The sequence below is a fragment of the Panonychus citri genome, unplaced genomic scaffold, assembly GCF_014898815.1.
Source record: "Panonychus citri isolate SS breed McGregor unplaced genomic scaffold, ASM1489881v1 Contig00001, whole genome shotgun sequence".
Classification (NCBI taxonomy): Eukaryota; Metazoa; Arthropoda; class Arachnida; order Trombidiformes; family Tetranychidae; genus Panonychus; species Panonychus citri.
Genome location: NW_026515406.1, coordinates 681,036 through 707,517, shown reverse-complemented (window position 1 = coordinate 707,517; position 26,482 = coordinate 681,036). Strand labels below are relative to the sequence as shown.

The 26,482-nt window shown below is 31.9% G+C and overlaps 5 protein-coding genes and 1 long non-coding RNA gene across 36 annotated transcripts; 4 read left to right on the top strand and 2 right to left on the bottom strand.

Moving 5' to 3' along the window:
- Window positions 1-438: 438 nt before the first annotated feature.
- On the bottom strand, window positions 439-4,001 carry LOC128397174 (pantetheine hydrolase VNN2-like). Its single transcript, XM_053357862.1, has 2 exons — window positions 3,984-4,001; window positions 439-1,753 (listed from the first exon to the last, which is right to left on the bottom strand). The coding sequence occupies exons 1-2, from the start codon at window positions 3,999-4,001 to the stop codon at window positions 584-586; spliced, it is 1,188 nt and encodes a 395-aa protein (XP_053213837.1). The 3' UTR covers window positions 439-583.
- Window positions 3,124-8,690, top strand: LOC128393539 (alpha-mannosidase 2-like). The gene is given in 11 exon segments (XM_053353743.1): window positions 3,124-3,349; window positions 3,440-3,497; window positions 3,791-4,157; window positions 4,555-4,937; window positions 5,063-5,992; window positions 6,062-6,165; window positions 6,260-6,606; window positions 6,687-6,866; window positions 6,957-7,734; window positions 7,803-7,923; window positions 7,926-8,690. Coding segments are annotated over 8 exon segments (3,339 nt in total). The 5' UTR covers window positions 3,124-3,349; window positions 3,440-3,497; window positions 3,791-4,157; window positions 4,555-4,612; the 3' UTR covers window positions 8,480-8,690.
- Window positions 8,691-9,162: 472 nt separating this feature from the next.
- LOC128394057 (methylthioribose-1-phosphate isomerase-like) lies at window positions 9,163-10,744 on the top strand. The gene has a single exon (XM_053354341.1). It carries the CDS (start codon window positions 9,551-9,553, stop codon window positions 10,652-10,654), a length of 1,104 nt encoding a protein of 367 aa, XP_053210316.1. The 5' UTR covers window positions 9,163-9,550; the 3' UTR covers window positions 10,655-10,744.
- A 380-nt stretch (window positions 10,745-11,124) lies between these two features.
- On the top strand, window positions 11,125-14,212 carry LOC128393713 (uncharacterized). Its single transcript, XM_053353956.1, has 7 exons — window positions 11,125-11,334; window positions 11,513-11,664; window positions 11,939-12,024; window positions 12,325-12,386; window positions 12,503-12,595; window positions 12,671-13,948; window positions 14,041-14,212. The coding sequence occupies exons 1-7, from the start codon at window positions 11,295-11,297 to the stop codon at window positions 14,205-14,207; spliced, it is 1,878 nt and encodes a 625-aa protein (XP_053209931.1). The 5' UTR covers window positions 11,125-11,294; the 3' UTR covers window positions 14,208-14,212.
- A 795-nt stretch (window positions 14,213-15,007) lies between these two features.
- On the bottom strand, window positions 15,008-17,925 carry LOC128393809 (pantetheine hydrolase VNN2-like). Of its 4 annotated transcripts, none has more exons than XM_053354123.1 (5): window positions 17,795-17,925; window positions 17,641-17,719; window positions 17,254-17,570; window positions 16,932-17,025; window positions 15,008-16,539 (listed from the first exon to the last, which is right to left on the bottom strand). In XM_053354123.1, exons 4-5 carry the CDS (start codon window positions 16,996-16,998, stop codon window positions 15,080-15,082), a joined length of 1,527 nt encoding a protein of 508 aa, XP_053210098.1. In that variant the 5' UTR covers window positions 16,999-17,025; window positions 17,254-17,570; window positions 17,641-17,719; window positions 17,795-17,925; the 3' UTR covers window positions 15,008-15,079. The 4 variants fall into 4 exon arrangements, 3 of the variants coding, with proteins under 3 accessions (XP_053210098.1, XP_053210170.1, XP_053210035.1); XM_053354195.1 differs by having other exon boundaries at window positions 17,671-17,719; XM_053354060.1 differs by having other exon boundaries at window positions 17,254-17,719; window positions 17,795-17,885.
- On the top strand, window positions 17,906-25,887 carry LOC128394316 (uncharacterized). 28 transcript variants are annotated; one of them, XR_008326510.1, is made up of 9 exons: window positions 17,908-18,038; window positions 18,218-18,339; window positions 18,687-18,983; window positions 19,521-19,717; window positions 19,806-20,368; window positions 20,741-20,812; window positions 20,976-22,347; window positions 22,689-24,172; window positions 24,552-25,887. It is a non-coding gene; the product is annotated as an uncharacterized LOC128394316 (long non-coding RNA). The 28 variants fall into 28 exon arrangements; XR_008326503.1 differs by having other exon boundaries at window positions 20,870-22,347; XR_008326442.1 differs by having other exon boundaries at window positions 19,806-20,598; window positions 20,870-22,347.
- The last annotated feature ends 595 nt before the right edge of the window (window positions 25,888-26,482 follow it).

The following is a 26,482-nucleotide window of genomic DNA, read 5'->3' as shown; positions in this document are numbered from 1 at the left end:
AAAAATTTTCTTTTCTAATGTGTAACATAAACAAAATGGAAAACAATTACATTTAATTCAATTAATGTGATCAATTCTTAATAACTCTTAATTGTCAAACATTTGATTCACCATCCAAACAATTGTAACAATAACACTGGCAGTTTAGCAACTGCTGGTTATGGAACCGCTCTCGGAGTAATTAGAGCTCTTCATGAGGCCGATAAATTGGAAATGGTTTATTTCACCGAGACTCGGCCCTACAATCAAGGAGCTCGATTAACTGCATTTGAATTGGTTAAAGAGAAAATTCCATGTAAACTGATTTGTGACAATATGGTTGCCGCTCTAATGTCAACCCGTAAAATTGACGCTGTTGTTGTTGGTGCTGATCGAGTGGTTCAAAATGGCGACACTGCAAATAAAATTGGAACTTATCAAATCTCTGTAATCTCCAAACATCATAAGGTCCCTTTTTTTATTGCTCTTCCTCTGTCAACCTTTGACCCTATCACGATAAATGGCAAAGAAATACCAGTCGAGGAAAGATCCCAAGATGAGGTCAAAATTATTAACGGTCAATTTGATATAACACCAAGTGAATTTATAACCGGATATATAATTGGGTTGTAATATAAGCATAATCGGTTAAATTGTAAGCTACTAATCCACAAAATTGTTCACAAATTTTGGTTGTTGGTCGAATCCATCTCTTAACTAATAGATAGTAAGTCGTTGGAAAGCTTGATTTTGTCATTGAGTAATTAACTTGACAGCAAATTTTTTCACTGCAGGAGACAATATTGTCTGATTGTTGGGTTAATTTGGTATAATTAAATAAATCAAGTTCCAATGTCCATGGTTTGTAAGGTAAATGATCTGATTCATCAATCTTATTGTGTTCAATTATTTTAACCAATCCAGTTCTTGAATCTATTGATCTATTTTCATGTCTTGATTTGGGTAAATCAGCAATTAACAATTTAGATCCTCCTTTCATTATATCAGCAGTGTAAACAATTGGACCTTTTCCAGCTTGATAGATGCCTGAACCTACGGCACCTAAAGGTAAATCATTGATTCCAGAGGCCAAAAGGTTGACATTTTGTTCAATTGAAAAGCCTGATTGAACTCGATGTGCATTAAGAAAGGGAAGCTCATCAGTCCAATGAGCACCAAATAAAATGGTATCAACCGATTGATTATTAATCAAATTGAAAGCAGGCTGTAAGTAATTAATATCAAAACAAATAAGAAATCCCAATTTACCAAAAGTGGTTGAAACGGTGACCACTTCAGGTTCAACGGGAATGTTATGAATTGGCTCAAAAAATAGATGATACTTATGATACTTAGCAATCAATTTTCCCGTTGAATCAATAAGTATTTGAGTGTTAAATAAATAGTGACCATGATCTGGACAATTTGGATCATTTGAAAGTGAACAATTAACCTTTTCACCCAAAATGGCGGCAACGTAAATCTTGAAACCTCTGGCAAGACAACTTAATGAATGGACACACAGGGAATCAATTGATGATTGGCCATTCCAATCAATACAAGGAGTGATTGATTCATTAGCGTTCGGAATGTATTCATAATTAAGTGAAGCCACGGTACGATTAATGGCACCGAATAGACCAGATTCAGGGAAAACGATTAAATCGGCACCATGATAAGAAGCTACTTGAATCGCTTTTGCATAAGATTTCAAGTTAACCCTTTTGACATTAAATTGATTGATTGATGATTTTTGACTGAATCGGTAATTGATCTAATTTATCTTCATTAATTAACTTTTTCTATCTAACAATTAACATCTACAATCGTTACAATCAGAACACAAATTAAGGTTAATCACTTAGAATTCAGACTTTTTGATTTGATTAACCTTTTAATTGAAACTAATTGTTTCATGTTAATTGTCAATAAGAAAGTCACTTCTAGGTAAAGCCAAGTTAATCAACCTATTGATTGATATAAATTATAATTATTAATCTAATTAGAATGTAATTTACTTTATCTCCTGATTGTTTGATTTTTTATACTTTTGTTTACAAAGTCACAATTTACCTTGAATTAATGATAATGATTAAACATTATGATCTTGTTATTGTAATGATGAAAAATTAAACCATCCAGTGTAAACATCTGATTAATTGTTAGTTAATCACTGGAATAAATCACTTTGGAGCACAACAATTAAAATCAAGGAAAAGGGAAAAATCAACTTAATCACTAGATTGAACAATTGGGTTCTAAATTATTATTGGAAATCCTTAATTTTCCAGTGAGAGAAAATCATTTCAATTAGAATAGGAAGTTGATCATCTTAATTGTATCCGTTATTCAATCTTAATTATAGTTATACCACCGCTTTCATTGACCAATTTAATCACAATTTAGTTGATGTATTTTCTTGAATTGTTATTGATGTTAAACTTTTCCAAATCTATTTCCTTTGGTGTAAAAAACTCCAATAAATCAATTGTGATTTCCAATTAAATTTTTAACTCGAATAGAAGAAAAAATCTGCAACAATTTATATACAAATTCTGTTAATTGTCGATTAATCAAGTCCAAGTAATCAAAATTTTCGACATTCAAGATGAAATTGAGAATCTTTTGAAATGTATATTCACTTTCCAGAAATATCTTCCATGGATACTAAACAATCCGTTGGTTAATTAGTATCAACTAATTTGCTGAGTTAATCACAATCAACAAGATGATATACAAGTCGCCAGACAATTAACACCAGTTGATTAATTAAATCAAACCTTTAAGGTTAATGAAAAAAAGGTAAACAAAAAAAAGGTGAACCTATTAACCAACAACATTTGAGAAAATGAAAAAACCAATTAACTAATCACAGTTAATTAATTTCGTGTCAACTGATTGGAGTCCAATCCATCGGAGGTTCACTATTTAAAAATAGAGAAAATCTTAATTAGAATAAAAAACAATCACAATTAACAAAAGAAATTAACAAACCAATTTACCAATTACGCTCCAAAATCAGGTAACCAAAAAAAAGTTAATTCACTTTCTTTTTCTGTGTCTACATTTTGTTCTCTTTCTTTTTTCTGTGTCGACGAAAAAGAAGCAAAAATGATCATATGTTTTTTTCCCTTTCGGCAAAATTGTGATTTGTTTTGTATTTTTTTCTTGTCTTTTATTTTTGTTTCAATCTTTTCTAATTGTTACCATTTAAATTAACTAATTGGACATTTGTGTTTACTCTTCTATTTGTGTGGTGTTAATGTAACTATGGGACTAGAACAGAATAAAAAGAAAGTAAGAAAAAGGACAATTAAGTTAATCAACTCAACGACAATTTTAGTTGATTAAAAAGAGAAGGAGACAAAAGGTTGGTTTTTTTTTCTATTTTCTTTCAATCATTTATACTCTTTGATGATTTCATTGTGTCCCTATTAACTATTGTTGTCTCTATTCTTAGGTAATGAATTGAATTTAAATTGAATATCTATGGATCGACAAATATTCTGATCAACATGGTGATTAATAATCTATATTGATAAATATATAGACAGAGAATGGGAATGAGACAGAAAGATAGACAGTAAGAGAGAATAGTCAATCTGTTCTCTTGTTTTTTTTTCTATTCTTTTTCATTACTAATTTGTTCTATTCTATTCTGATAATTTGTGGTTGATGACAATTGTATTCTAATCTGTTAATAACCAACAATCAGTTTCCATAGACATTTTATCTTTAACATCTTCGTCGTGTCTTAGCTTGTCTCTTTTTTCACTGACTCTCTCTCTCTCTCTCTCTCTCTCTCATCAAGATTTAGTTCTCAATCAATTGGATTAATTTTGATCTCCTCATCATCCACTCCTCCTTTGGATACTGTTATACTTATCATTACTGTTACAAATACTATTCATTTACCAAAAACATTCACAGGCAACAATTTATGTGAACATCAGGTCACCTTTGATCATCATCAACATAATGTTGAATATCAGTTAACTAATTACCAGCTTACAAAATAACATGTTAATTTAATGATAACCTTAGTGTTTAAATCAAAAACCATCATCATCAATTTTCTTGTACAATCTATTTTTTCGTATTTTATCAACATTGGAATAACTTAATGATTGAAAGTGTTTACAAAATTGTGGTGATTGTTTCCATATTAAGGATTAATTGTACGATTAAGCTTAATGTTTTTTTCCATTTAACTCAATCAAATTATTTTTAACTTTTACTATTAATATTACACTTCACTATTCATTAATGTTAACAATTAACTGTTACTATTATCAACAATCAAACAGATAATCTTACCTTTTATTTTGCATTATCGTTTTTGTTGCACCTCAATTGTGACATTCTTAACCATAATTAAGCTTCATTAGATGAACTCTAACAAGATTGATTAACATTCATTCTTGTGTCAATCATTTCCTATTGTTTCCTCTAGTTTATTAACACAATTCAATTTCCTTTTCCTCTAATGAGTATCGATCAATATTCATTGAAATCTCAGTTCCTATTCTGTATTAACTTATGATTTTCTTTTCTTTTCTCATTTCAATCTTCTAGCCTCTTAATCAATAATAATCACAAGCAATTATCCAACTGGATTTACCAATCATCGACAATGATGTTAAGGATTTTCAGGAAGAGATCTAAATTTCTCTATGTATCTTGGTTAATGGGATTGATTTTTCTAAGTGGATCATTTTATTATTTATTTTTATTCCATGATGTCCAAGAAAAGGATCGATTACAATCTAATTATCGCCTTACCAATGAGATACAAGTTCGACTACATGAATTGGAAGGTGGCCTCAAAGAGAATCGTATTCTTTTGGACGATATTCGTTCTAATATTGAACAAGTTTCCAAATCGCTTCATATGAAATTTTATCGAAATCCAGATCAAAAAATGCTTCTACCATTTAAATATTGTGAAAAAGAATCAGGTAATTTTTTCTCTCAACAATCAATAAATCATTTCTTCTTGAGCACGATTTATATTAATAGTTGTTCATTATACTGATTGTTTTCATACTAAATGATTATCTCTGTTTGTTATTTTTTTATACAGAAGAGGAAAGTAATTACAAGAGCAATTTAAATTTAACCATGGAAAAATTGTATCAATCAAATGACTTTGAAAATACTAATGGTGGTGTTTGGAAACAGGGTTGGGATATTAAGATAAATTCATCTCGTTGGAGTGATGAAAATAAATTGAAAATTTTCGTGGTGCCACATTCACACTGTGATCCTGGTTGGTTAAAAACCTTTGATCAATACCTTCGAGATCATACCCGCCATATATTGAACAATATATTACGTAAATTGGTTGACAATCCAAATCTTTCCTTCATCTGGGCTGAGACAAGTTTCTTTGCCGCTTGGTGGGACACCCTTAAAAGTGAAGATAGTAAGGAAGCAATTAAAACTCTCCTGGACAATGGTCAATTGGAAATCGTCACCGGTGGTTGGGTTATGAATGATGAAGCCAATACACATTATTTTGCAATGATATCGCAAATGGTTGATGGTCATGAATGGTTGAGAAACGTTTTAAATTATAAACCTCGATATGGTTGGGCTATTGATCCTTTTGGACTTTCTCCTACTATGGCTTTTTTATTAAAGAAAATGGGTCTTAAGGGAATGGTCATTCAACGAGTCCACTATTCGGTGAAAAAATATCTTGCTCAGCAAAATTTACTCGAATTTAAATGGAGACAATTCTGGGAAGCGAATAAACCTCCTAAAGATGATATCTTTTGCCATATTGAACCTTTCTATTCTTACGATGTTCCTCATACTTGTGGACCTGATCCTAAGGTTTGCTGTCAATTCGACTTCAAAAGGTTACCACCAAGTCGATTAAATTGTCCATGGAAGGTTCCTCCTCAACGAATAACCGATCAAAATGTTGCCACTCGAGCGACACTTTTAGCTGAACAATATCGAAAAAAGGCAACTTTGTACAGAAAAAATTCTTTACTAGTTCCACTGGGTAAGATTTCGTAAATTTACATAAATTCAATCGACTAATTATTTTCTATTCTATATCTATTTAATTTAGGGGATGATTTTCGTTTTGACAAATTAATTGAATGGGACAATCAAATGAACAATTATCAAAAGTTATTCGATTACATGAACTCACGAAAGGATTGGAATATTGAAGTAAATAATAGAGAGAGAGAAAGATGGATAGAAACAATCGAATCAAATTTCCATTTCTAATTATGTTCCAATTTTTCCTTGAATTTAATAACAGATTAAGTGGGGAACTCTTTCTGATTATTTTGAATCTTTCGACCTCAATGATATGCCCGCTTTGAGTGGTGACTTTTTTACCTACGCTGATCGTGATGACAACTATTGGAGTGGTTATTATACAACTCGACCCTATTTTAAACGTTTAGATCGTATCCTAGAAAGTTACGTTCGAGCAGCTGAGATAATATTTTCAATTGGTTCAATTATATCGGAAATTGATTCGACTGTTAAGTTAAGATTATCAAATGCCTTAAATGTTGCACGAACCAATTTAGCTATTTTCCAACATCATGATGGTATAACAGGTACAGCAAAAGATCCTGTTGTCAATGATTATGGTTTTAGGTGATTAACTTTACTTTTAAATTGAAAGCTCTCATCAATTGGATTTAAACTAATCAAAATTATTTTTCTTCTTCAAATAGGATGATAACCTCTCTTCAAAATTGCCAAGACATAATTAGCACCATGAGCTTTTATCTTTTACATCTTTCTTCAAATGATCAAAATTCTGTGCCATTAACAATGATTGATCTCTTTCCAAATCATAATTTATTATTACCCATAAAAGATGTGATACAATTAACCAAACAATCAACTCGAAGGTAAACAAAAGACTTTTTTTAATTCGTTTCCCAATTGATTTGCTCTAACTTTTTGTTTTCATCTAATTTTTTTTTTCTCGTATCTCATAGACATGTTGTTGTTTACAATTCCCTTGGTATGGAAAGACAAGAGTTAATTTGTCTCTTTGTACCTAAAAATGTGACTAATTGGATAATTCGTGATCACAATGGTAAAATGGTCGAAGAGGTTCAAGTCAATTTAGCCTGGGACTATAAAACTATTCGAGATGATGTAGTTGAAGCTTGTTTCATTGCCGAATTAGGTCCAGTTTCTCTGAACCAATATACTGTTGAAATTAATCCATTAGACACCAACTCTAGTTATCAAATGAGTTCATCTTATTTATTCAATTTTCCTGGTGAATCGACATCTAAATCACCTCCAGCCGCCATGGAATTAGAAATGGAAGGGATCAAATTGATCTTTAACGGAGCTGATGGTATGCTACGTAAAGTGATCTTACATCAAGGTGACTTTTTTAAAACGATTGACCTTAGATTAAAATTTATGACCTACGGTACTCGACCTGGTGGGAAAAAGGTTGAAAAAAGTGGTGCTTACCTTTTCCTACCTGACTCAGCTGAAGCTCAAGACATGGCTTATTCAAAACCTTCCATACGTATAACTGATGGTCCTTTGGTCAGTCGGATGGAGATTATAATTGACAATTCATTAAAATTACAACATACAATCACCTTAACCAGAGGAAAACCTTATTTTGAGATTGAAAATGAATTTCATATGGTCAAGGCAGGAGGTTCTTTTGACAATAAGGAGCTTTTATTAAGATTTTTTTCTGACATTCAAAGTGATAATACATTTTACACTGATTTAAATGGTTTCCAGGTAAATTACTTGACGAAAAACTATTGTTTTACTATTCTAATTAATCTTTTATTAACTTGTTCATTTAGATGGTTAAACGTAAATGGTTTGAAAAACTTCCCGTTCAAGGAAATGTTTATCCAATGGCTAGTCTAATGTACATAGAAGATTCTTGGACTCGATTGAATGTCCTTTCTGCTCAACCCTTAGGGTGACCAGTCAACATGCAGGTTTAATTGATGTCTTTCTGGATCGTCGGTTGGTTCAAGATGATAATCGAGGTGTTGGTCAAGGTATAACTGACCATCGACGGACTCGTGAACGTTTTAGAGTTTCAATTGAAAATCGTGGTCTCAATCCCCTTAAGCCAACGTCTCATGTCCATCAAGAGTTGACCAAATTACTCAATGAACCTTTTCTTATGCAAAGTGGATCTTCCAGTAATCAAGGATCGTTACAATTTATGTCATCACCTTTACCCTGTGATGTTCATCTTCTCAATTTCCGAAGTGATTTAAACACTCAAAATGACTTTTATCTTTTTCTCCATCGTTTTGGTTCTACCTGTGAATCTACCTGTCCATCATCTCATCCATTTACTTTGCTCCCTCATCTTTCAAGGAATATTTTTAATTCAATTCAACCAACAATGTCCACAATGAGTCTCTCATTAAATCAAGTATTACAATCAAATTTAAACATTTCCAGTTATCCAATACAATTGGAACAAATGGATTTTGCTGTTTTATCACTTAAATTAAAATAATTGATCACAAATCCACAATCAATTGTTGTCTGGCACAAATGATGGAAAACTAAATCATCGTCAATGGAAAACAAGGTTAAGATATTATGATGATAATTATCATAATAATTAGCTAATTATTACAATAAATAGTAGAAATTTATACAAGTCTGTGATATATTAAAAAAACGTTAACTCATTTTTTGTTTTAATAAAATCATTTTAAATTATATCAATTATTTACATTTCTGATTCAGATTCTATCGATTATCTTTAATTATCTTAACCAACAGCTACAGAGACAATTAACAATTAAAATGATTAATCAACAACAAATCCCAACATTTTAGAGACATTGACTCTGGAAGGGATATTTTTGACTCAATCCATACCTGAATTAAAGATTAAACTAACAGCTCCATCTGAAGAAGCAGCAGCCAACATTAACCCATATTCTTTAGGTGCCCATTGATCAATTAACAAAAAAGAAAATAATAATTAAAATCAGTCAACAATTAACAATAAAACATTGAAAACAATCAACAAACGTTTACAATTCAATTTCTCACAATCATCTGTCTCCATCGAGAGTCCTTCTGATTGGCTCATCAAAGAGAAAAAAAGTAAACCCGCCAACTATGAATGAGAGAAGAATAAAAAATTTTCTTTTCTAATGTGTAACATAAACAAAATGGAAAACAATTAACATGAAGTTGATTTAAAATCTTTTTCTAATTTCTTACATTTAATTCAATTAATGTGATCAATTTTTAATAAGTTCGGAAGAATTTGATGAATTGACACTTTAAATTTTCTTCTATTCTAATCAAAGTTAAATATTTTCTCTTCCATATTCAGTTGCTGTTCTTATTTACTTTTTGTGATAACATTTTCTCATCTTGTTGATTAATTAGTTTTTTCTGTTCTTGTGATTATATCAAGATATTCACTTAATCTAAAACAAATAGATCACTAATTAGTACTTGATTGAGATTCTTTGTTTCAGTTTAATCGATTGGTTAGTGAAATTGAACCATTTTTTGGATTGTCAAACATTTTCTTCACCATCCAAACAATTGTACTTGTTATTTGATGACCAATATGAACAGTATCATTTATACTCGTGATAAATTAAAGATTCTTGACCAAAGGAAATTACCCTTAATCGAGATATATGTTGATATTAATTGTGTTGAAGATGGTTTCAATGCAATTAAAGACATGCTGGTTCGAGGTGCTCCTTGTATTGCTATGGTTGGGATTTTGTCTATAGCTGTTGAATTAACTGATCCAGAGAAATTGATCAACCAGGGTAAATTGTCTGGATTAACTGTTGATGGTTTACAAAGATATTTGAATAAAACATGCCAATTACTGTGTGAAGCTCGACCAACAGCAATTAACCTTCGAAATGAATGTGAAAAATTGCGACAATTTGTTAGCGACATGTCCAAAAATCCTAATGTTACTATTGAAAATTTGATTGGTAAAATTGGCGATTACAGTGCAGACCTTTTGAACGAGGATATTAGAGTTAATCGATCTATTGGTAAATTTGGTGCTGATCATTTCATCGCTAATTTGATGACTGATGATTATAAACTAAAGGTCCTAACCCATTGTAACACTGGCAGTTTAGCAACTGCTGGTTATGGAACTGCTCTCGGAGTAATTAGAGCTCTTCATGAGGCCGATAAATTGGAAATGGTTTATTTCACCGAGACTCGGCCCTACAATCAAGGAGCTCGATTAACTGCATTTGAATTGGTTAAAGAGAAAATTCCATGTAAACTGATTTGTGACAATATGGTTGCCGCTCTAATGTCAACCCGTAAAATTGACGCTGTTGTTGTTGGTGCTGATCGAGTGGTTCAAAATGGCGACACTGCAAATAAAATTGGAACTTATCAAATCTCTGTAATCTCCAAACATCATAAGGTCCCTTTTTTTATTGCTCTTCCTCTGTCAACCTTTGACCCTATCACGATAAATGGCAAAGAAATACCAGTCGAGGAAAGATCCCAAGATGAGGTCAAAATGATTAACGGTCAATTTATCGCTCCACCTGAAGTCTCCTGTTGGAATCCGTCATTTGATATAACACCAAGTGAATTTATAACCGGATATATAACAGAAAATGGTGTTTTCAACGCTTCCGAGTTAGCGAAACACTACAAATCCATTTACACCAAATAACTAAACAAAAGCTATTAAATTAACTGAATTAAATTTAATCCTAATCAAAGAAATAGTAAAAAATAAACCGCCCCCTTTGATGGATACAAACTATTCTCTTACTTTAACCAACAATTAAGTGAGAAGATTCAATTTCACATTCATTAGAATTTACTGATTAACTACATTTTTATTGTATATTTCCCTCTTTCTATCAACAATCAAATTTCAATTTTGAATTTAATCTTCTTTTTCTCTGTAAATTTCCACAATTAGGACGAAATTAACGCAAATCTTATTTAGTAATTCACCAATCAAAAGAAAATTAATCCTCCATCACAATCAATAATCTCCACTCATTACAGTTCTCACAACCAATGGAAAACATTTCAATTCGTTAGCAAGAGTTGATTGTTTTCTTTAATTGTGTATTAAATTAGTTAAATTTAATCTCGTTTTGTTGTTGGTTACTTTGTAAACCATCAAGTTACCTGTTTGTTGCTATCCTATGGGTGGGTCCAAGTAACAAGTTACCTGACCATTTATTTGGAAAAGAAAAACAATTTTATTTACCTGATTGTTTCTCTTAATTTTTACCTAATTAATTGTCCATTTTTCTACTTGATTGTTAATTGGAGAAGAAACAATTGTCTAGATAATTATGTCGAATTGGTTAATATTAGTTTTCGTTAATTTATTAGGTAAGTCAATTTGTTTTCTTTTCTATTTTCAAATTGTTTCTTTTTTATTCCTTCCACCAACTTGGTTACCTTTATGTTCACCTGGAGCTTTTTTTAAAATGTTTTCCTTTGTTTTCTTCTTTATTCTAAATGATTAGTTGATTGATTTACTAATTGATTTTTTCTCTATTCAATTTAGTTTCCTTTCAATTTACCTTCGGACAATATGATTACTATGGTTCAAACGGTAGGCCCACTTGTAATATACCGTCACAATTACAAGGTGAATGGTATTCACGGGAAAAAGGATTGGACATCACAACTACTGTATCAGAAACTGAGATAATTAAGGTTAGTAAATTGGTGAATTATCAGTTAATTGATTCAATTGTCGAATGAATTTACATTGTTGACAATCAATTGTTAATAATCTTCTGTTCCGTTGAGTGTTTCAGTTTATTTTAATCCGAAATTTTGTCCTCTTCTTGATGTTTTTGTTTCTCTTTTCAACTTGAGTGTTAAATATTAACAATCAATCAATGTTATTAGTTGATTGATTACTATTGTTTATTACTGATTAGAAGCTAAATCAACTGTTGTAATGTTAATTGTTTCTTATAAACAGGGTTCCAGTTCCGATTATGGTTCTTGTGTCAATATGGTTCAACATGGAAATGATAATTATACTTTTCATTTGCGCTCCACTAAAACGTAAGCTTTTAATTTCAGTTCTAATCAAAGGCTGATTAACAATGTTGATTGTTTAATTTTGTTGTAATTAGTAGTTAATTTTCAACAAACAAAAAGGTAGCATGAAAAAGATACAATTTAACTAAATTCTGATGTTTGTGTAGTTTGGCAGATCCACAAACCTCAGTGGTTATCATTTGGCAAATGATCTTGATTTATGATCAATTAATTTTTAGCTTTTCTCATCAAAATTACAACCAAATTGTATATAAATATATTCTCTTAATTGCTCAAATTAATTGTCTCTTTTCTCCCAAACAGTAACTGTCATTATTGTGTCAGGATTCTCATTCGAACACTAAATGTTTTGGAAAAAATTGATGGTAAATTTTCTTGGCATACGAACTTGTGGCTTTTTCCTAATTCGAATACTATTAATTGAATAGTTAATTATGTAATTTTCCTTCTAATTGTTGATATTTTATTTCCTATTAATTAGGTGGCTGTGTCAGTTTAAGTCAAGGAGTAAGAGCATCACTTGGTGAAGTTTGTAGAAGTGCTGATTTAAACGCTGAATTAATTACGATGTTTTGTAAGTTGATTCATTTATTAGGCATGAGAGTCTCGTTTATCTAATTAACTTTATCAAATTTCTTTTGTTAATTAGCCACAAATCCACAGGGAAGAAATTGTAAATCAAGTCTCGAAGGAGTTTGGTCATTTGGTTATCGTTTGTCCCACGTTTCCGCTAGTGAATGTTACGATAGCGAATCTCAAATCAAAGCTTGTCAAAAACCCGGTAATCAATTTTCAATTGTAAATCAACAATTTACAATGATTTACAAATCATGCGGCTCCAATGGTGAAAATAAAGAGATTCAATATAAATGTCTTGGCGATTGGTATGTTGGTAAAAACCATTACTTTGCTGTGGTCAATTCAAGGGATTCTCGTAGATCTGAGTCTTATCGTTGTTTCTTGACCAATCGAGACGATCCAACTCACATCGCCGTTTCAACTACTGCCGAGTGTAACACTTTGACCTCACCCCAACAAGGACCTGAAAGGTTAACTCTTCATCCATCCAAGGCTGAAACTGTTGTTCCCGCTTGTCAACTTCCAGACGCAATGAGAGGTGAATGGATTAACACCGCTAATCTTGACGCTCTTGTCAAGATTAACTCAACTCATATGGAGGAACGTTGGAGACCCGATACAGGAACCGAAAAGGAAGAGATTTATGTTTGTCAACAACGAAAAGGTTCTCGGTACGTTATGGCTCGACTGGGAATCAATGGCTGTCAGAAGGATTTTGTTTGCTTCGATTTTGTCGCTCCTCATCATAATATTATTCGTTATCGTAAGGGTCAAGCAATGAGCTCAGATCAATTTGGTACTATTTGTGCCTGGACAAATTTCGATGCCAATGAAGAATGGAAATATGAGATTCTATTGGCAGCTAAACCAGTGGCTATTAAATGTCCAGTCGCTGGTAAATTTAAATTCAACCAAAAGGGAGAGATACCTTTTGCCACTCGAATCCGTGGTGGAGTAACTCAATCACCTCGGAATAATGTTAAATGTAAACAGATCATTTCTGATCTTTCTATTTGCGATCCTGATCAGAAAATAATGGAAATCGATGCTGAATATTGTATTTCAGTTGATCATCGGGGAACTTCAATTGATTATCAAAGTGATCCTGATCATCGGATGAAATGTATCGGCTTTTGGAAGGAAGATCTCAAATCCTATCTAATTACTTACGATGAGATGGATGCATATAGTAGATACCGTTGTTGGGTCTACCAAAGAAGTGACCTTAATCGAGTACTAATGTCAATGTCCGTCGGAGCCTTTTGCCATAGTAAACAGAGAGTTTCCTCTTGGAATTCATCAGAAGGAGCTCAAGTTGCTCTTGATATGGTTGAATATGAACGAGAACGTAAGTATTATTATTATTATTATTAGCAAAATTAACTATCATTTCAAACTAATTAAACTTTTGTTTCTCTCAAATTTTGATTTCTTATAAAGACGATGAATGTCCAATGTATTTCGATGATGGTTCAAATCCATATTCAACTGACAAAGACAGTGCCATCATTTTGGATGCCAGAACCAGTGGATCAACAAAACTGCGATCAAACTTAATTGTGACAATCATAATTGTACCGATTCTCATAAAAGCAGCAATATTTTGAAAGAATTTTTTGCATGAATCTCATCGTTTCTTAAATAATCAACTAACACAAACTTCCACTTGATAGCAATTAACATGATAATTTATTAATATAATTTGTGGTCTTATCACATAATCATCTTTCCTCCTTTTCATTTTGTTTTCCCATCTCATTAAATTAACCATTTCCATCATCAATAATCCCAAACTTATCGTAATTTCAATGTTCCCTTTTCAAAATGTACACAAATGGAAAGAAATTAATTCTCCCTCTCCATCTATTATTAACATTTACCTGTGTTGAGGTAAATTCATCATCAATGATAACCTACAAGGAAGAGAAAAGGGGATCCAATGAAAGGGAAGTAAAGAGTTCATGGAACTTGGAAGAGGAAAAAAAAATATATCCATGGAGATTTCGATTGATCATCACCAATGTTAATATAAGAGTCGCTTCTAGGTCAATCTTCACCTTCCCACACGTTTAATGATGAAGAGGGAGTTGAACTCCAAGATGAATTGAAAATCTCTCTTCCTACAATTACTTTTATCGATCAAAATGACAGAGAGAGAAAAAGAAAATCAATCAAATGTTTTTTCTTCTTCTCAATATTGGAAATACAAATTGATGAATTAAAAATTCATACTTTTTGTAAAGTCTTTTCTCTTCAAAAGATTTTACAATAAGAATTATCATCAACGAGCAATCAAAACAATTCAATAGATTTAATTTATCTATTGAATTACCTTTGATCATGATTAAGTCTGTTTGCAATTAATTAGCTTACATGGTTGATATAAATGTATTATTAGAATGTTAAATTACAAATGTAACAATTTAAAACCATTTAATGGGAAATTTTTTTAGTAAATCAAAGGTTTAAATTTTGATTACTAATTGTTGATCGGTTGATCATCTTTTTCACAGCGACTGTACAATGTTACTCCAAGTAAGGGTTGATCGTTATTATCTAGATTAATTGTTGCAACATTGTCTTTGTGAATGTAAGTCCAAGTTGATTTTGAGATTAATTGAAAATTATTGGTCACTACACTTGGGATAATTTGATTGCTTGTAAAGTTACCAGTTAATTGTAAGTGATTAAACAATTGAGTTGTAATATAAGCATAATCGGTTAAATTGTAAGCTACTAATCCACAAAATTGTTCACAAATTTTGGTTGTTGGTCGAATCCATCTCTTAACTAATAGATAGTAAGTCATTGGAAAGCTTGATTTTGTCATTGAGTAATTAACTTGACAGCAAATTTTTTCACTGCAGGAGACAATATTGTCTGATTGTTGGGTTAATTTGGTATAATTAAATAAATCAAGTTCCAATGTCCATGGTTTGTAAGGTAAATGATCTGATTCATCAATCTTATTGTGTTCAATTATTTTAACCAATCCAGTTCTTGAATCTATTGATCTATTTTCATGTCTTGATTTGGGTAAATCAGCAATTAACAATTTAGATCCTCCTTTCATTATATCAGCAGTGTAAACAATTGGACCTTTCCCAGCCTGATAGATGCCTGAACCTACGGCACCTAAAGGTAAATCATTGATTCCAGAGGCCAAAAGGTTGACATTTTGTTCAATTGAAAAGCCTGATTGAACTCGATGTGCATTAAGAAAGGGAAGCTCATCAGTCCAATGAGCACCAAATAAAATGGTATCAACCGATTGATTATTAATCAAATTGAAAGCAGGCTGTAAGTAATTAATATCAAAACAAATAAGAAATCCTAATTTACCAAAAGGGGTTGAAACGGTGACCACTTCAGGTTCAACGGGAATGTTATGAATTGGCTCAAAAAATAGATGATACTTATGATACTTAGCAATCAATTTTCCCGTTGAATCAATAAGTATTTGAGTGTTAAATAAATAATGACCATGATCTGGACAATTTGGATCATTTGAAAGTGAACAATTAACCTTTTCACCCAAAATGGCGGCAACGTAAATCTTGAAACCTCTGGCAAGACAACTTAATGAATGGACACACAGGGAATCAATTGATGATTGGCCATTCCAATCAATACAAGGAGTGATTGATTCATTAGCGTTCGGAATGTATTCATAATTAAGTGAAGCCACGGTACGATTAATGGCACCGAATAGACCAGATTCAGGGAAAACGATTAAATCGGCACCATGATAAGAAGCTACTTGAATCGCTTTTGCATAAGATTTCAAGTTAACCCTTTTGACATTAAATTGATTGATTGATGATTTTTGACTGAATCGTTGATATTCATAAACAGCAGCACGAAATGTTGGTGAATCAAATGATTGATCATTACGTTGATTAGATGGAAATCCAATGAGAAACCAAAAGGTGATGATTACTGGAATAAAAAGAAAACGAATCATAATCAAATCTAAATTAAATTACTATATTAAATTAAAATTGTTAAAATATGGATTCAAATGTTAATAGAATTGATTAACTCGTAAATAATTAGTTAATCAACAATCAAAGATCCAAATGATCTAATTATTAAACAGTTACATTGATAATTACCTCAAGGTTTTCATATAAAAATCTATCAAATGATAAAATATTAATTTGATTCTATTGTGATGTAAGATTCAAAGGTTACAGTAATCAGAGGAAAAATTAATCGTCTCTTGTTGGTGTGATTCTTGTTTTGATTGTTGACAATTAGAGTCAAATTGAAATGTGCCTTCGGGAAGTTTAGTTTTCTCATTACTGATCAACAGATTAAACGTCAACTACCTTTGTAAATTAGTCCAGAAATGAGTCCATTCGTTAGATTTAAGATCATCAACCATGAAAAGTACATATGCTTGAGATGAGAAATTAATTGAGACTAAATTGTTTCCCAAAGGAAGAAGAATTGGAGAAGAAAAATGGATTAGTGACCTTCTTTTGTTCTTCATGCTCAAACATAATAGAATTTTGCGAGCAAACATCAGGGTGATTGTATTTTCCCTGCTAATGGAATGAATGAGATAAACAATCAGATGAACAACAACCGACAACAACAAGGTTACCTTTCAATTAGTAACGTGGAAGAAAATATTTCATTAAAACTTACAGAGGGGAGAGAACAAAAAAGGAGATGATGATGATGATGATTATGATATCGAGAATGATGACGAAAGTGAACAACAACAAGAAAAAGATGTGAAGATGATGACGATGATGATTATGATGAAGGAAGAAGAAAAAAAATCTTCTAATGAAAGCCAAGTCATTTCTCTATAAAAAGAGAAAAAATCAGGTCAATCCAAGGTTGTTGACATTGTTATCCAATGGAGTCATATCACGTCTCTATGCAAGAGAGATTATTGTATTGACGTTCCTTTCTCTCTATCATTTTCTTGATTATCCTTGATCATTTACGAGCAGACTCTGTAAATTAAACTTAGTTAACCTCTAGAAAAATAATATGAGCTAAATTAACAACAATTTAACAACTAACATGGATGATGAACCAAAATTAAATACACACACATATTAATAACATAAACGCTTCCGTGTTTCATATCACCAACTAATCACTAAAATCAGAGGAAAAAAAGAGAAACAATTAACTCACCAATTGATGGTTAAAATGATAGAATAAATAAAATTACCTTTGATTAGATGAATGTCAATTAGCAAAAGAAAACAATTAACAAATCACAAAGAGAAATCAAATCAAAATAAAAGAGAAAATTTTTTTTTCTAATTGAAAAATATGTTAACTATTATGTCGCCATCTTGCCAAATATTTTCTAACCTTTTCCAATTCAAGGACAGAATAATTTTTACTTTCTAATTGTGATTATTAATTAATTAATTGTCTTTCATCTCTTTTTTTTTGTCAATTATCGAAAGGTAATTTAGTTGGTGAGTTAATTGTGAAGAAGGAAAGAAATTGAAAAGGTTGTTTACCCGAATTAATTTGTTTCTTTCTTTCCAATTTTCTAATTTCAATTTTTCACTTTTAACATTTTTGTTTTCTTTTACTTTTGCTAAGCCTAATGTTTTTTTCCCTCCTCTTTGTTAATCCATAGGTTGTGAGTTAATTCCTGAATTTTGGGTGATGATCATGATGATTACAAAGTTATTTGGATACATAGATGGTAAGAGTGACTTGTAAACATAGACAAATATACTAAATGTTGCTGGTGAAAATGTAGGTTACTAAAAAAATTACCTCACCCGTTGGGTGTCTTTTAACCTTGAGTTAAATGACCTCTTCATATCTTCCCTTTCTCCCTTTTCTATCATCATCATAATCATTTCAGTGTTTATTATCATCTTCTCCCTCTTCTTCCTCTTTTTTTTCATCATCTATTGAGTCTATGATGAGGCTCACTTTGGAAAGAAAATGTAAGAGAAAATGAGGTCAACATTCATGTGCTTTATTCCAACTTTCTATTCTTGACTCATCTTCTTTTCCTTTCCTTTCCTTTCTTTTTTTTTCGTTTAATATTCACGTTATCATGATTTTCTATTAAATATATTTTTCTATCTCCATAGGAAGAGAATTCAATTGGATACACTTATTCCCTCTTTCTCTCTCATGATCATTATCAACAACGAAACACTAAGGAAGTCAAAGGAATCAATTATTATCAATGGAATCAACCTTGTCAACTTCATTTTTTTCTCTCTCTCTCTCTCTGTTCCAACTGACAAAACCCACTCGCTGAATTAGAGTTGTAACTCTAAATCATATGAGAGAGTGAGAGAAATAGGAAAATAAATACAAGCTCAAGAGTATGTGTTTATTGCAAAACAATTTGTATCATAAGCAAATAAACAAACAATCATCAGGTATATAATTTAATGAACAAACAACAATACATAAAGTTTATTAGATAATATCTATTGCTATGATACACTTTGATGATTTCCTGATGATTTAAGATTGTTTATCTAATAACAATTACAACTAACACTCTCATTTACCCTTACTAACCATCATACGAAACAATTTACACAATCATCTTCCTCCAATAACCAATTAAATTGATTAGAATTCAATTACATAACAACAATTAACATTACAAATGTAAATACACAAAAGGATAAATAATCAATTTCCACTTTTTCTAATTAGATAATTGTTAACAAGATAGAAAAAAAAAGAAGAAGAAAAATTACCTTCCCTTACTAACCTTTTAATTAAAACACTTAATTATTATAGAAAAAGAAGATAAATAATCTTAAATCATTTTCCATTTCTAAAACAATTAACTTAATCATCATTTTTGTCTTTGGCGCTTTCAAATTATCTTAACCGTTTCTTTGTTACTTTTTCAATGAGACAAAACAATTAATCCTTTGATTACTTTTCCCTTTACTTTTTAGCTAATCAATTGCAAGAGTTTTTACCTTTCTAATTACATTGAGTAGTTAATTGGTCTCCTATTGGTCTCAAGTTAATTTTGGATTACAATCAATGTCTCTCTCTCTAATCATCGTCACAACAATTATCACTTTCAACCATCACAAAAGTCAATAAGCTGTGAAAACCTTTGGTATTTATCATTTTCTCTGACCCTAAGGTTTGTTGGCTTTTCCTTTTGTTTACATATTCTTTTTTTCTGGTTATTTTCTGGTAATTTCTGGTTTCTTTTTTTTCTAATTTTACAGATTATTCCATTCTCTATGTGAGTGTATTCTTAACTCAGAGAAAAAGAGAGAGAGAGAGAGAGAGCAACCATGAGAGTTTATTAGAGGTCTTTAACCTTGCAACCGGTATATGGAAAAATCAATATTACACTTGCAATTTATGACAATATCTCCATATTATTTTTATCTTTTTCTTTTGTTTTTTTATAATATATACTAGAGTTTATCTCGATATGTAGATCCTTTACCAGGATAAACAATATTTGACGATCAATAATCTGTCTAAGCTCTTCCTACATGACCGAAGATAAGATGACTTGGAGATCACTTTTTGTTCGAGGAATATGGTGAACTTAGAAGACGATGATAACTATTGCTCTTCCATTTTGATTAATCTTACGACTTTTCCCTCTTCTTTTTGATTGCATTGGTCTTACCCTCTCTCTGGACATTGGAATTTTGGTTGATAAATCAGTTGGCAACAAAAGGTGATTGGGTAATTTGATTACATGAAGTGATGATGGTTGGAAAATGCTGATGATTCTGGTGATTTGTTACACTGTAAATCTTTTTGCAATTTAACAGTATGTTGTTCCCTTTGGTTTTTTTTTCCAGAGCAACATTGAGAATCGGTGATAACTTAAACTTACTGCCAAAGGAGAAGAAAATTTTTTAGATGAATTAACACAATTTTCCAACGAATCTGCGTATTCTTCACAGCCATAAGCAAGTTTAACCTTTCTCACCATTTTCTCAGTTTATTGTTACCTAAATTCAGTTCGATGAACCAAAGATGGCGTAAATACTTTGAGAGGTTTGATAACGTTAGAGAAGAGACTATTTCTCTTCCCAATGACCTGACCTTCTACTTTATCCTTTGTCTTCAACCTCTTTTCTCTCTCTTTACTTTATATGTTTCTCATTCTCACCCTTTGCTCACTTTTTCTCTTCTCTAGCAAAAGTCGTCATTTTCCTTTGGAAAAAAGCTATTACACATTAGAAAGAAAGAAAGAGAGAAACATTCCCATGTAAGGCCAAGTTCATCTTCTTTCTTTTTTTCTATACTTTCTCTGTTTCCTTTATAGTGAAGTTCATTGGCTCAATCATCCTCATCTTCTCTCTCTTTTTACTCTTTGGTTATTACTCATTCTCTACCTGTGACCTTTGGAAACAATTCTCTTGTACATAAAGACTACAGTTCCTGGTTCATACATAATTCAAATTTCTCAACTTTTATGATCATCACCAATGTCTACGTGATGATTTGCGATGTATTATGATGGATGATTACGAGTCTAATCCCTGGATTAAAATTGCAAAAGCCCAAAAATCATCATTCGTCTCTAAAAATGAACTTGCCTGATCATCTCTCTTCCTCCCTCTCTCTCTCTCTCACACACACACTCACTTCTTTTACTCTGAATTTCCATTCATTTTCATTCCCCATTTTCAAGTTAAATATATTGACTTTCTCATTCGTAGTCGGATTTCATGTTCTCGTTGCGATGAATTTCTATTTTCTTTTCGGGAGCCTCAGGAGCTCTCAGGTTTCTCTTCCGTGTTCATATCTCTACCCTCTCACTATTCTTCATTCTCTCTCTCTCTCTCTCTCTCTCTTCATGTTCCTCCCCCTCTTTCTCATTGACTCTCATCATGATTTCAACGGTAGTTTTCATTTTCTAAAAGTCTTTTCTGTTCTTGAACCAGGTCATCCATCCTTTTGGTTTCTTTTTAATCCAACAACAAACCTCCTTCAACATTATCTTTTCGTCCTCCATCATCATCATCATCATCATTATCCCCCCGTCTGTTTAAAAATATTGTTAACATTTACTTTTCTCTTTAATTTCTTGTCTCTTTTTTTTTACTCTCTTTCTGATTATATTTAGATACTCACTCGACGAGATGCATCATGAAACCGTGAAACCAATTCGGAAGTTGTTTACTTTCAACTCGAAAACAACAACAACAACAATCATTTATTATATTCGGTTGGAAGTCAGGTCAATTTGGTAAACACTTTCTCTCCCGTTTAATTTTAACGTTACAGGGAAGATTATGATTACGCTGTTGAAGAGACCGCGAAAATATAATTTTCTGATTCAATATTATCTCGAGTCAATCAACTTTTAAAGTTATATTTAAATTTATCTTCAAATTAGCTTAATGATTATCCGGTTGTTCAATTGGAGACAATTACAATTTACTTGTTATCATTGACTCTTTATTGTAAAGTTTGACTTGAGATTAATTTTAACAAGATTGTTTTTCTGTTGATTTTTCCTCTTCCCTCTGTTAATTGTTGATCAGATTAACTAAGTTAAAATTAACCTTGTTAATTTATCAATTGTTTGGTGGTTTTTGTTTGTTAGATTATTTTTGAACACAAAAAAAAACCTTGAAAAAGGTTAATAACCTTATGATGATCAAGTGAAAGTGATGAACAAATAATGACAACAATCAATACTGATAATTGATTTAATCATTTCCGCAATTAGATTGGATTAACTGTAAATAATTTAATTAGTAGAAACAAAGTGATTTAAACGAATCAATTTAAAAGGTAATAACGATAATCTGACTAATTGTAACATTGAACATTAATCATCTTTTATTTAGATGATTATGTTGATTATTTGTAAGATAATCATGGAAATTGGGAAATTACGGAAATCGATTTGAATGAAACTCTAATCAGAACAGAAAATAGGCTAAAGTTCAATGTCTTTTCCTCGAACTGCAATTAGTCAGCGAGAAAGAGAAACATGATGATGATTATCATGAAAAATTCATCTGAATGTATTATGAATGAAACGCCAACACAGTTAATAGAAAAAAAGTTAATCATGTAACTGAATTTAAATGGAATTAATTTTTTTGTTCATTTTCTTTTTCACAATCTAGTTCCTGTTCTTATGTACATTAGATGTCAACATGAGTAATATATTGGCGGTCATTTTCCTTTCCAAGTCCAGTTTCCGTTTCAAGAGGACAAAAACAAGGACTTTGTTTACTTCCGCTCGATACCGTTCACCATAGGGAATCACGCGACATGAGCACATACAGAGGGAGAAAGAGACAAGCAAGAGACAAGAGGGTGAGGTGAGGGTGGTAAAGGAGACGAAATCTATCATCTTAAGATCACGAAATCTTTGACCTCTCTTTCTCTCTCATCCACAAACAACAACAACGAAGAGGAAAAAATTCCCAGTGAAATAAATATACTTCAGGATTGTTTTCTTTTTCCACTCTCTTCCATATTTTCATCTGCCTCTCTCTCTCTTTCTCCCACTCACTTCTTGGGTGAGGGTGGACCAGGTTTCCTTTATCCTTCTTCCCTCTCATCTTGAATACATAACCTTGGGTCGAAAGGTCATTCAAAGGAATATCTAATTGACTGTGATATCTTTTTTCTGTTACGCGTGATTATTCAATGTTTTTTTCTTCTCTTTCTTTTCATCCTTTTCTTTCTTTTTCTTTCTCTCTCACTTACTTTCTTCTTATGTTAGAGAGAGAGAGAGAGAGAGAGAGAGAGAGAGAGAGAGAGAGAGAGAGAGAGAGAGAGAGAGAGACTCACATTTCCTGTAAAAAATCTAACATTTAAGTCTAAAGATCGTAACCCCGAGAGCAAATATTCACATAGAATAGAAAAGATTTCATTTTTTTGTTGATTCGCCAATGAACAGGTCGATATTTTTTGACCTTCTTTCTTCCTTCCTTTCCGTACCCTTTTGCCCAGGTCACTTTTCTCTATGTTAATATGTCCCTCGTTGACTCTTTCTATTTCTCTCTCTTTGTTATCATCCTCCTCTCATCATATCGTTTTGGACGCTATTTAGTGACAATAGTTGTACACAGATAGGAGCCAATGTTTGTCTCTCCCTCGAAAATTTTACCTTATTTTTTATTCTTTGCCGTTTATTTATCGGCTCTTAACCCAATATGTTTATTATCATCACTCTCGTCATCCTTATCATCATCCCTCTAACTCCTTTTATCCTACTCCCAACCCAGAAAACCTTACCCTTCCTACGTTTCTTTCTCTCTCTCTCATATTCTTAGGCCTTTTTTACGCCCAATATCACCCAATATTAGGCTTCTCCCTTTTTATTTTCTTCTTTCTTTTCATTCTTTTCTTTTCGAACTTTTTCTATCTGTGTTTTCCGCGCCTTTTTATCCTTTCATTTCTCTCCCTCATCTTCACAATCTTTCATCTTCTCATTCATATTTGTCTTTTCTTCTTTCATTTTCTTTTCTTTTTCTCAATAGATTTCACTTTAAAAATTTACACAGATGATGGAGAAAGAGGATAGATGATAATGATGATCAAGGATGAAGAGAGGAAACTCTAGGTTGTGGCTGAAGATGATAAAGAATCAATTCCAAAGGTCAATGATTTCACTGGAATAAATCGATTGGTGAACAAGGAAGAAGAGAGAGAGAGAGAGAGAGAGAGAGAGAGAGAGAGAGAGAGAGAGAGAGAGAGAGAGAGAGAGAGAGAGAGAGAGAGAGAGAGAGAGAGAGAGAGAGAGAGAGACATGAAACTGACAGACTCATAGAACAAGAAAGATAAAAATTTCGAACTTGATTCTTGATAAATTTCTCTTTCTTTTTTTCTTTCTAATTTTCCAATATATTCTTATCTCTTATGATAATCATCTCTCTATCATTTCGTAGCTACGAATAATCTTGTTCCAAAGACGCATGATCCATTCATCGACTTATCCTCCTTCTCTCTCTCTCTCTTTCTCCTTGAACGATCGATAGGTCAGCAAACGAGCTTTGAGGTCATAGACATTTGCAAGTCAAGGTCACAAGGCCAATTACAGGCTTTGGTTTATAACCAAGGACTCACGGCAAGGATAAGGAAGAGATTGAACCATAGAGTAAAAACCAGAGGATGATAATGATGATGAAGATGAAGATTCCAATGCAACCATTTATTGTTATTCCTCTTTAAACTTCTCCATCTTCTCCCTCTCCTCTCTCTCTCTCTCACTCGCATCTCTTCAAGGTGAAAATTTTCCAAAGGCCAAGTTAACCCAAAACTCCCTCAGGTTAAACATTCTCATGATCCATTGCAAGGTAACCACCGAGGCCGACGACCTTTTTTATTTTCATTTTCCTAGAAAAGAAAATATTTTCTTATCTTCTCTTTTCCATCATCATCATCATCATCTCTATGTAATTATGTTTTTTGTTTTCTCTTTGCAATTGCTTCTCATCCTCATCCCTCCCGGTTTACAACTAAAGATCAAGGATAAAGTTCAAAAAGAGAATAGAAAATTTTTATATCAACTATTAAGATGATGGATGATGATGATTAGTTAATTTTCAAGAGACAATTTAACCCGTACAATTATGGACCTAAAATTAATCCATTAATTGGCTTGATCGTTGAATAAAAATTCAGGTCATCTCTCACTAGAAATGTCAATCTATCAATTGAATTATATTAATAGCTTTTATCTTATCAAAGCCAAAGTAATCAATTGCTAATTAATAAGGATAAAAGTTGATTTGGTTAATTAATAGATGATTAAATTGATAACCAATATAATGTTAAAATTGAAGATTACAAAACAAAGGGTAATGAAAGATTCAGATATTAATTAATGAAGAAATTGAGTAAAAATCTAGATTGTGATTAAGTCTAATGTTTATATTGAGAGTTAACTAGGTCATCATTATCTTTAAGACTCTATGGGTTAATTGTAATCTGCTTGACACTAATACAGGTTAATGTGATAATTATGATTAAAAGAAATTAACTTTAATCATGTTAAATGATTTTATCGAAAAATATTAAATCATATTAACGTTTTTCGTATTGAATAGAAAGGTAATCAAAAGGTAAGAGACCCTTGAAAATATTGAACAATAAGATCAGGTAAAGGGTTTGACATAACCAGGAAGAGAAAGAGACAGACAAAGAGATGATGAGGATGAGGATGATGAAGATGAAGATGAAGATGGAGGTGAAGGAGAAATATAAATTCTAGACAAAGCTACATCTTCATGGGAATAGGATCGGTCGCCTTTGTTACTTTCTTAAAGACCTTCAGTTAACATCTTCCTCCCTCTTCATCTCTCTCTCTCTCTCTTCCTCCACCCCTATCATCCTTATCTCTCTCTCTCTCTCTCTCTCTCTCTCTCTCTCTCTCTCTCTCTTATTCTTGTTTATGTTTTTTTCTCTGTCTTCATCTTCCAAAGGTCAAAGTACTTTGAACATAAACATGAGGCTTTTTTACACCATAGAGACAGAGGAAGGCGCGAGTTGAATGGAGGATAAGTTTCAAGATTTTGTTTTCATCATCCTTATCTTCATCTTCATCTTCCTCTCCCACTCTTCTCGTATCTTTGTAAACATCTTTGATTGACCCTGAGTTGATATTCCTTTGTCTCTGAAGATTTTTTTTCTCTCAAAGTAACTACAATGTAAATTGTTTCTTTCCTTTGATATTACCTTTTTTTGGTTAATTTTCTTTTTTAAGGTAAACAGGAAAAGAAATGATGATGATGAGAGAGAGAGAGGTAAGATGAGAAGACGAGGAAGAGAAGATGATTAGTATTATTACAATGATGATTGACCTCGAAATCTCTAGCTGGTTGAATGAACTCCTAGAGAAATAGGCAACGAATTACCTGATTATTATTTGAATTTATCAACCAAAGAAAAAGAGGAGATAATCATAGAA

Excerpts from the sequence above, each read along its gene's own strand:
- LOC128393809 (XM_053354123.1), bottom strand. The coding sequence starts at position 16,998 with ATGTACTTTTCATGGTTGATGATCTTAAATCTAACGAATGGACTCATT. Across the intron at positions 16,540-16,931 it reads TTCTGGACTAATTTACAAAG|TAATCATCACCTTTTGGTTT; the intron begins GTAGTTGACGTT and ends TTTTTATTCCAG.
- LOC128393713 (XM_053353956.1), top strand. The coding sequence starts at position 11,295 with ATGTCGAATTGGTTAATATTAGTTTTCGTTAATTTATTAG. Across the intron at positions 12,596-12,670 it reads TGAATTAATTACGATGTTTT|CCACAAATCCACAGGGAAGA; the intron begins GTAAGTTGATTC and ends TTTGTTAATTAG. Across the intron at positions 13,949-14,040 it reads GGTTGAATATGAACGAGAAC|ACGATGAATGTCCAATGTAT; the intron begins GTAAGTATTATT and ends TTTCTTATAAAG.
- LOC128394057 (XM_053354341.1), top strand. The coding sequence starts at position 9,551 with ATGACCAATATGAACAGTATCATTTATACTCGTGATAAATTAAAGATT.